Here is a 10,000-nt window from a genome sequence, read left to right on the forward strand (position 1 = left end):
GTGGGGAATCCGATCCGAGGAACCAAGTCATCTATTTCTGTATCGTTTTTAAACTTCAAACGACATTTCGAATTTACGTAAAAACTACACCGTCGTTTCGTGTTTGTGGAGGGATGTGGAGTGTGCATGTGGATGGCAGCAGTGGAATGCCTGTGGATGTGGGCAGCACGTGGCAATTCCCGCACGGCACCTCCAGCGGCCTGCCACGAGCGGCACGCGCCCGGGAGTGTATGGCCGCTGCACGAAGGTCGGCACGGCAGTAAACGTTGAGCCGCGGGAGGAGCTGGTCGTGCCGCGGCGGTGTCCTGCAGCCTGAGTGGCGCCGCAGCCTGCAGTGTTGTGACCCGGGACTCGGTGGCGCCACGCTGCCATTCCCTCCCCTGCGAGTGTCATTAGTGTGTGTTTCAGCTCCACTGCGTCTCACTGCCAGCCCCATGCAGTACCGCGACCAACAGGTAAGGCACTCCTCTCACCTGTACTTTTGTTAGTCAGCAGTAGTAGTACCTGAGTTATTATTTTGTTAGTTACTGGTATTACCTGAGTCAGTGTTAATAGTTAGCAGCTTTACTTGGGTTAGCATTTTGTTAGCAGCTTTACCTGAGTTATTATTTTGTCAGTCAGCAGCTTCACCTGAATCAGCGTGCCTGTGTTACTGGGATGAGAGTGTAAGGCAGGGATAGTTTGGTCTCGTTTTTATTTATACCTTAATGAAAATTCATCACAGTTTTATTATCTTTTTTTTTTTTTTTGTGCGTGTGTTTTGGAGTTCAAATACAATAGAAGACAAGAGAGGATAAGTGTGTGTGTGTGTGTGTGTGTGTGTGTGTGTGTGTGTGTGTGTGTGTGTGTGTGTGTGTGTGTGTGTGTGTGTGTGCGTGCGTGCGTGTGTGCGTGCGTGCGTGTGTGCGTGCGTGCGTGCGCGCGCGCGCGCTTAAAGAAGGCTCTACTTAGCTATGTAAGTTAAGTAAGCAACCACATCATTGTCTCCTTCTCTTTCTTCGTGTGGCGAAGACTAAACAAACATCAAATTTTCCCACTTTTTTTTTTCTTTTGTTCCCATTTCCGAGTTTGCTCCTCACACATGGACTGGAGTCAGAATTGAGAACATGGTGTCCTCCTCCTCTTCCTCCTCCTCCTCCTCCTCCTCCTCCTCCTCCTCCTCCTCCTCTAAATATTTTCAACCACATTCCAGTAATTATTCTCTCCCTTCGTTACCTTCCATGCTCTCTTTATATTTATTTGTATTCCTCCTCCTCCTCCTCCTCCTTCTCCTCTACTCATTCGCCTTCTCATCATCTTACCTGTATCCATTCATTCTTCACTCACTCCTCTTACCTGTTGTTTACCTGTGCTTACCTGTGGCGTGGCAGTTTCAGCTAGCCACAAATACTTAGATTGATAGACAAACTTGTATTTAGACAGTGACTATAGCAATTTGTACGTTATGTATTGTATTATGTACTCGTATGTTGGTATGTACATACCAACATACATAAACACACACAGGTGGTGGAGGCGTGCCGGTGTGGTGTTCAGGTGTGCGTGTGTGTGTGTGTGTGTGTGTGTGTGTGTGTGTGTGTGTGTGTGTGTGTGTGTGTGTGTGTGTTTGGTTTTGATTTACGAATTTTATTAAGGGAATTTGAGATTAAAGGTTCTGTCTGACTGTTTCTCTCTGTCTGTTTGTCTGTGTGCATATCTCTCAGTTGGTTTTCTTTCTCTTCCTTTGCACTTTGTTTCCTTCACGTGATCATTGTTTTGTGTCTTTGTAAGCACGAAAAGAAAACAAAATCACATGCAATCCCTTTTCTTGTGTTCGTTCTTGTTCTTGTTCTTGTTTTTATCCTTATTTCTCTTCTTATTTTTCGTCTTTTTTTTTCTTTATACAGATCTCCGGTCGACCAGCATAATTCTTAACAAAACCAACTAACCTAACTAATTACAATCTAAGCAGCTATCCATTTATTTATTTATATGTCTATCTATCTATCTAACTAACAATCTAACTAATCAAATAGATAAATAAAGCTCTCCCCAAAAAGCTGTTAGTTCTTGTTGGTTCTCGGTGGAAAGGACGGGCTGTGATTGGTTCAGGGCGTGGATAGAATCAAGTGTGATTGGCTGTGAACGTGCCGAGAACAGGCCCTGATTGGACGCTTGTTACGCCCCTTGAATGCACATATATTGATCCTCCCTTGTGTGTGTGTGTGTGTGTGTGTGTGTGTGTAGAGGCAGAGGGTGAATGAAGCCAATTTGTGATCTTGCTTATGTTGCTTGTTAAGGGAAACCACTTGAAGGCTTGTAGGATTAGGATGAACAGTGTACCTATAGTGAGTAGTCTCTCTCTCTCTCTCTCTCTCTCTCTCTCTCTCTCTCTCTCTCTCTCTCTCTCTCTCTCTCTCTCTCTCTCTAATACTAAGTTCTCCAGATCACGTGCCATGCTCACGCTCCCTCTCTCTCCCTGCCGCAGATGGCCACGCCCCCGCCCGTCGTCATGTCCTCGATGAAGCAGATCCCCGCCTCCACCACCGCGCCTGACCCGCGCAGCCCCGGCGGCCCCGTCACGCTGTCCTCGCCCCGCGCCGCCAGGTACCCCGCCTCGCCCCTGCTGGTGTCCTCGCCGCCCCACGCCGCCAACGGCCACCATCTCGCCTCCTCGCCTGTGCGCCCCGCTCCGCCCACCACCTCGCCCCTGCACGCCATGCACAGCCCCCTCGTGTCCTCCCCGCAGGCCGGCGCGCCTGTCGCCCCCCGGCATGACAGCAAGGGGTCATGCGGGGTGCAGACCACAGGCAGCCTGCACCTCGCGCCGTCCTGCCCCACATCCTCCCCTGCCAAGGAGAACCCCAGCCAGGCTGTGCCCTCCCCCAACGTACCTCAGCAGGCTGCGGCATCCAAGGGGCGCTGCTTCTCCGTGCTGCTGGACGACATGGGCGTGGCGCCCTTCAAGGAGGAGGACTTCACCGACGACTCCCTGGAGGACGAGGAGGAGGAGGAGCTGCAGGCTGAGGGCGGCGCCGGGCAGGAGGAGCTCCAGCGGAGAAAGAATGACGGGGATGCCCGGCGCCGCAAACCCGGCTCGTCGCGGGGCGGTGGGCGCGGGCGGGACAGAAGTCCCCACCACGTCGCCCGCCTGCGTCGCACGCGCCGCATGAAGGCCAACGACCGGGAGCGGCACCGCATGCACATGCTGAACAACGCGCTGGACCGCCTGCGCACCGTGCTGCCCACGGCGCCTGACGACACCAAGCTCACCAAGATCGAGACGCTGCGCTTCGCCCACAACTACATCTGGGCGCTGAGCGAGACACTGAAGGGCCTGGACTCCCACCCCGCGCCGCACCAGCAACACCTCAGCCTCAGCGTGGGCGTCACCGGTGCCCCCGTGCCCCAGCAGCCCCCGCCAGACGTGCCCATGTACCAGGCTGGACCACTGGGGCCCGCCGCCCCCTACTGCGGCCAGGGGGGCGAGGGGGAACTGTGGGGCCCCGCCAGCGTGAGTGTGGGCGGCACCTTCAGCCCCGGCGCCCCGCATGGCCAGTACATGCACTATCCCAGTCTGCCTTACCAGTGCCTGTGACCAACACGCCGCCGTGCCCTCGGCCGCCGGTAACACGCCACGCAGTGCCTGACACTACCGCCTTCCTGTGATGCGTCGCCTTGCCTCAGCGCGCCTGTGCTGCAGGAAGTACCAGAAGAGAGTTATTTATCTGACAACATATTGCTCAATGTTTTGTCTTGTCCAGGGCTGTGCTCGCCGCCGCCCGCCCGCCCTCACTTCTTCCCTCCTTCCCTGCCCGGATGTTGCTGCGCCAAGTCAGGCTCTGGAATGAAACTCCTAAGTAACACTCGTGGCCTCCATCCTCTGTGCCACCCCTCTCCCTCATTCCCTCTGGCGTGCCTCAGGGCGTCACCTGGCAGCCTCCTGTGCTCCTGAAAGAGTTAACGCACCACTGTTCGGGGCGCCGCCTCCAGTACTAGTCAAGCCACGGCCTGAGTGCCTCGTGCTGCCTCACCGACGCGCCGTCCACTGCAGCAGCGCCGCCACGTGAAGGACGCGTAGCCTTCGTGTGGCTGTTAATTCCCCTCACCTTGATGAGTGTGTGTTTGGATGGTCACGTGTGCCGCACCTGTGTGTCCTGCCCAACGCGGCGCCAGATACCTGCCTCAAGACTACTTAATTACTTACTACGGTAACGCCCCGTCCCGCCCCGCCATGCAGTGCTGCCTGCCGGGGCGAGCAGCGGCCACACCCGCCCATTGCGAGTCACAATACTTAAGGGCGTCTGTCTGTCGGCGGCGTCCTCTGATCTCATTTTAGACTTAGCGAATGACGCGACGTGATGACGAGGAGTGTGTGTGTGTGTGTGTGTGTGTGTGTGTGTGTGTGTGTGGGCATCTTGAGGTGCAGTGGAGTGGGAGTGTGTGTGTGTGTGTGTGTGTGTGTGTGTGTGTGTGTGTGTGTGTGTGTGTGTGTGTGTGGGCATCTTGAGGTGCAGTGGAGTGGGAGTGTGTACTGTGTGTGTGTGTGTGTGTGTGTGTGTGTGTGTGTGTGTGTGTGTGTGTGTGTGTGTGCATGACAGCCTTGCTCTTTCCACAAACATACAAGAGAGATGTAAATACTGTATAGTTCTATTTTGTATACTTTTTTTGTAAATATTGTAGTTTTGTAATAAAATCACGACACTGGAACCTCGTGACGCCTTCTTTGATCCCGCCCAGCCAGGTGTGCCGCGCCCCCACTCACCTGGGCCAGCTTCATGTATGTGTGGATGAATGAATGTACCTCTTTTCTTGCTAATATGGTGTGAATATTTGTTTTACTATCATATTCCTCATCTATCATTATAATTTTCATTGACCTCCTCCTTCTCCTCCTCCTCCTCCTCCTCCTCCTCCTCCTCCTCCTCCTCCTCCTCCTCCTCCTCCTCTGCTTCTTCCACTTCATCTTAAAACATCATATTTTCTCACATGCATGCAAAGAAACTTGAGAACAGTTGCAAATAAATCAACAAAACAAAAACTTCTTACTAGAAACGCATGGCAGATCACTTTTTTAATGTAATGACAGGAGGTGTGCAGGATTGTGAAAACAGTACCTCGAGGAAAACCTGTGACTGAATAGCTCCGCAGGTCTGGGTGGGCAGTGGCGGGTCTCGCGGGCCTCTCCTTTGTGGTCACTTTTATTATTATTATTTTTTTTTCCCCGCAGTGACCACGAGAAAGGACGGGAGAGAGAGAGAGAGAGAGAAAGAGAGAGGGTGGTGGTGGTGGAAGTAAAAGAAAAAAAGAACAAGGAGAACTATAAGAAGACGAGAGAGAGAGAGAGAGAGAGAGAGAGAGAGAGAGAGAGAGAGAGAGGGTGGTGGTGGTGGTGGAAGAAAAAGAAGAAAAAAAGAACAAGAACTACAAGAAGACGAGAGAGAGAGAGAGAGAGAGAGAGAGAGAGAGAGAGAGAGAGAGAGAGAGAGAGAGAGAGAGAGGGTGGTGGTGGAAGAAAAAGAAGAAAAAAAGAACAAGAACTACAAGAAGATGAGGGAGAGAGAGAGAGAGAGAGAGAGAGAGAGAGAGAGAGAGAGAGAGAGAGAGAGAGAGAGAGAGAGAGAGAGAGAGAGAGAGAGAGAGAGAGAGAGAGAGAGAGGGAGAGAGAGAGAGTTGAAATAAAACCTTTTCGCTCACTCATTTATTCTGAAGCCTGGAAATAGTGAAAGAAACAGTGACCAGTATTCTCTCTCTCTCTCTCTCTCTCTCTCTCTCTCTCTCTCTCTCTCTCTCTCTCTCTCTCTCTCTCTCTCTCTTATATCTGAGTCGTCTATAACCATCGAGAGAGAGAGAGAGAGAGAGAGAGAGAGAGAGAGAGAGAGAGAGAGAGAGAGAGAGAGAGAGAGAAAGAGAGAGAGAATGATTTATGGAGTGTGACGTGGGGCAGTGAGGGAAGGGCACCTGAACACACCTGGCTTACCCCTTTCCTCATCCTTACCTCTCCCTTACCTCTCCCTGCCCTCCTTCTCTCCCTCCTCCCTCCCTCCCTTCCCTCCACATTGCCTTCATCCTTTCCTTCCCTCCGTTCATTCCTCCTTCGTTTCCCTTTGCTCTCCCGTTTCCTCTTTCAATATTTTCTTCCTCCTCTCTTTTTTCTCTTTTCTCCTTTTAATTTTTTTTTTCCATTAGTTTTTGCTTTCCTATTCCTCCTGCTGTCCAGTTCTCCCATCTCTCTCTCTCTCTCTCTCTCTCTCTCTCTCTCTCTCTCTCTCTCTCTCTCTCTCTCTCTCTCTCTCTCTCTCTCTCTTCCATTCCTTATCTATTTCTCTCCATTTTCCTCTCTTCTCTCTCCATCTTGCCTCTCCCCATCTCTTCCTCTTTCTCCTCTTTCTTTTCTTGTCTCCTTCCACCTTTCTTCTCTCTCTTTCTCTGTTTCTCTTTTTTTCATCAATCTTTCTTGTTTTCATTCATTTTGCCTTGTCTTCCTTCTCTCTCTCTTCTTTTCATTAATTTTACCTTCCTTCTTTATTTCCTCTCCCGTCAGTTGTTTCCTTCTAGTTGTTTGTCTGTCTCTCCAGTTTTTCTTTTTGTTTTCTTCTGTCTGTTTATTTTCATCTCCTTATCCTTTCCTTCCTTACTTTCTTTCGTGTGCCTCTTCTTACTTCTCTCCTTTCTTTTTTCTTTTTTTATCATCCTCCTTTCATTACCTCTATCTCATTTCGTTTCTTCAATATTTGTTTTCTCTTTTCTTACTTTTCTTACTTTTTCCGTGTCTTTCTTCTCTCTCACCTCTCCCTCTCTCTCCTCATCTCCACTTCCCTCTCCCTTCCTCTGTCTAGTTTATCTTCCTCACTTCTCAAATCTAAACACTTCTTTCTCTTCCTCTTCATGCATCGTTCTTATCACCATTTATCACTCTGTCCTTCATTTATCATCCGTATTTTTTTTTCTCTTTTATTCATTATCATTATTTCATCTTCGTGGACTTTAATCTCTCTTTAAATGTGATTTGTCTGGATTTGTCTCTTTTTCGTTTCACGTTTTTTTTTTACTTTTCTCTCTCTCTCTCTCTCTCTCTCTCTCTCTCTCTCTCTCTCTCTCTCTCTCTCTCTCTCTCTCTCTCACTTTGATGAATGATGGATTGAATTGAGTGAGTGAGTGAGTGAGTGAGTAAGTGAGTGAGTGAATGCTGGAAGTGTGTGGTCTCTCTCTCTCTCTCTCTCTCTCTCTCTCTCTCTCTCTCTCTCTCTCTCTCTCTCTCTCGTTTGTATACCATTGGCCAGTGACGTAAAGAAAAAGAGTTACGTGGATACACAGGCCACAATAGACCATAGGGTCCTCACGAGGTGATTTGTCCTGCGACTACTGAGAAAGTAACAGTAGAAAATGCAGCGTTCCAAAAGGGGACGGACCAAGGAGTTATGCAGAGTGAGGATCGTATCTTTAGATTTAAATGCAAATGATCTGAGGATAAAGCCAATCATTTTGTTCGCTTTCCTGACGACTTCTGAACATTGCCGGCCAGGTTTTAAGGTGGTCGATGCTGTTAATCCTGAATCGCTCTCTCTGTCTACTACACTGTGAGTTGGGTAGCCTTCCTTGGATAGTCTGCTCTCTCGTTTTGATATCAGATATGAAACACTTCACACCTATTGGCATTTAAACTCGTGCCAAGTGTGTCCTCTCTGACAATCTACACACCAAACCGGCAACCCTCACACGGCATGGCCCAGATGAACCACTACTCTACACTTACCCTCATCAAAACTCTAGTTAAGTTTGCCCCACTGTGACAACTTATCGAGACTAAATTAGTGTCAGGGGTGGGATTCGAACCCACGCCCTCAGAGAGGACCAGAATGCCCGCGCTTCCTTATCGAGGAAGAAGTTTCCTTGAGTCTGGCGCCTTAGACCGCTCGGCCACCCTGACTGATGCAGAGAGAGGCGCGGGTGTGTCACATGATTGAGAGAGAGAGAGAGAGAGAGAGAGAGAGAGAGAGAGAGAGAGAGAGAGAGAGAGAGAGATTCACTAACTCAATAAGGCATTTAGTCAATCATTCAGTTAATTATTAAGCATCCAGTCAGTCAGTTAGTCAGTCAGTCAGTCAGTCAGTCGTTTATTCAGCTAGTCACTCACTCACTCAAGCAAGAAAAAAGAGAATCATGGTAACAGAGAGAGAGAGAGAGAGAGAGAGAGAGAGAGAGAGAGAGAGAGAGAGAGAGAAAATCACACACACACACACACACACACACACACACACACACCCCAACCCCCACCCTTACCCCCACCCCCACCCCATTCCCCACAATCACTCAGGCACCATCAGTCTTGTGGTCTCCCGTCGGTGTGAAAAATGACCTGCGCATTACAGAAGCTTTGTTGTGGTGGAGGACTGACGAAGGCGCTGAAGAGGAGGAGGGGAGGGAAGGGGACGATGCACGTGTCACCTGTGGGATTACCTGTGGGCGGCGGGGCTTTGATGCAGCACTGTGGGACAAGAGGGACGAGAGAGAAGGAAAGTTTGTGAGGGGGGTTGGGGGGAAAGGAAACGTATGAGGAGGATAGAAAGGGAAACAGGAGTGGTGATAGAGATGGAAGAAAATGGGAAAGGAAAGAAGAGGGCAAAGAAGAAGAAGACTAATACAAGATAGAGAGAAGCAGGAAAAAGAAAGAGGAGTAGGAAGAGGATTGAAAGGAGGGGAAAGAAAAAAGGAAGGAAAGAAGATGAATAAATAGGAGAGGAAGAATAAACGATAAAGGAAAATATGAGGAGGCAAAATAGTAGAAATAGAAAGAGAACAGAAAGAAGAAGAACAGGAATGGTGATGAAGAGGGAAGAAGAAAAGGGAAAAGAGGAAAAAAATAGGAATACGTAGAAGACGAAGAATAAAAGATAACAGATAACGATAAAAATATGAGGAGGAGAAAGAGAGATAGAAGGAAGATATGAAGAGGAACAGGAGAGGGAAGAAGAGTTAGGAAAAAAAGAGGGAATAAGTAGAAAAATGCGATAAGAGATAAGAAGAAAGGTTAGTAAAAGGAAAGGAAAGGAAGAAGAGAGGAAGAAAAGCATCATTGGAGAGGAGAAATGAGAGGTGAAAGTGAGGGCGTGGGTAAAATGAAGAAGAGAAGGAGAGAAAGAGAGGGAGGGAGAATAAGGGAAGGTTGTCTGGGGAGAGAGAAAGAAAGAGAGTGAGAAAGTGAGAGAGTGAGAAAGGTGATAAAAGAGTGCAAATGACGTGGTTTGTTCGTTTGTTCGCGTGATGTGTTGTGGGTTGCCGCCTTCACCCCTCCCCCTCTCCACCCTCCCTCCCTCTCACCGTCCCTCTCCCCCGTCTCTTCTCACTTTGCCTCAGCTCCTCCTTCTCCTCCTCCTCCTCCTCCTCCTCCTCCTCCTCCTCCTCCTCCTCCTCCTCCTCGTCTTATTCTTCTCTCTTCTCATCTCTTCTTCCTTCGTTAATTCTAATTTTTCACATCCTTTTTTTCTCTGATTTTTATTGTTTCTTTCTTTTTCTTTTTCTTTTTCTTTGTCCTATTTTAATGTCTTACTCTTTTTATCCACCATTTTTCTTCTTTTTTCCTTGTGTTTTGTTTTCTTTTATTCTTTTTTCTTTCTTCCTTTCCTTTTCTTTCTTTCTCTCTTTCTATTTTCTTTCATTTTTCTCCTATTCAAAAATTTCACTCTTCTTTCATCACATTTCCCTTCTTAGAGAGAGAGAGAGAGAGAGAGAGAGAGAGAGAGAGAGAGAGAGAGAGAGAGAGAGAGAGAGAGAGAGAGAGAGAGAGAGAGAGAGAGAGAGAGAACTGCATGTATTCTCTGTGTATACCTGTCTGTCTATCTGTCTGTCTATCTGTCTATCTGTCTGTATGTTTGTCAGTGTGTCTGTAACGGGTCCCTTTCTACACGTCAGCCTCACTTCCTTATGCATGAGGCTTCAAAGGGAATTAAATAGGCATCTTTTTTAATGTAAATCTTCCTTAGGCCTACTTACTTATAGACATATTGAGGCCTTCTGTAGG

General features: G+C 48.6%; 1 protein-coding gene, 1 long non-coding RNA gene and 1 other non-coding gene across 3 annotated transcripts in view; 2 read left to right on the forward strand and 1 right to left on the reverse strand.

The window, feature by feature from the left end:
* The window catches only part of LOC135102571 (neurogenin-1-like), a 4,766-nt gene extending 105 nt beyond the window's left edge, over nt 1-4,661 (forward strand). The window contains exons 1-2 of the mRNA XM_064007851.1: nt 1-455; nt 2,468-4,661. The exon at nt 1-455 is cut by the window's left edge and continues 105 nt beyond it. Of these exons, the coding sequence (XP_063863921.1) occupies nt 435-455; nt 2,468-3,577 (1,131 nt within the window). The 5' untranslated portion in view covers nt 1-434 and the 3' untranslated portion in view covers nt 3,578-4,661. The remainder of the gene's footprint in view (nt 456-2,467) is intronic.
* LOC135102572 (uncharacterized) overlaps nt 1-10,000 on the forward strand; it is a 54,181-nt gene that overhangs the window by 7,111 nt on the left and 37,070 nt on the right. The gene's annotated exons all lie outside the window — the stretch shown is intronic.
* Trnal-caa (transfer RNA leucine (anticodon CAA)) lies at nt 7,795-7,909 on the reverse strand. Its single transcript has 2 exons — nt 7,872-7,909; nt 7,795-7,839 (listed from the first exon to the last, which is right to left on the reverse strand). It is a non-coding gene; the product is annotated as a tRNA-Leu (tRNA).

This window comes from Scylla paramamosain, chromosome 8 (assembly GCF_035594125.1).
Source record: "Scylla paramamosain isolate STU-SP2022 chromosome 8, ASM3559412v1, whole genome shotgun sequence".
NCBI classification, from domain to species: domain Eukaryota; kingdom Metazoa; phylum Arthropoda; class Malacostraca; order Decapoda; family Portunidae; genus Scylla; species Scylla paramamosain.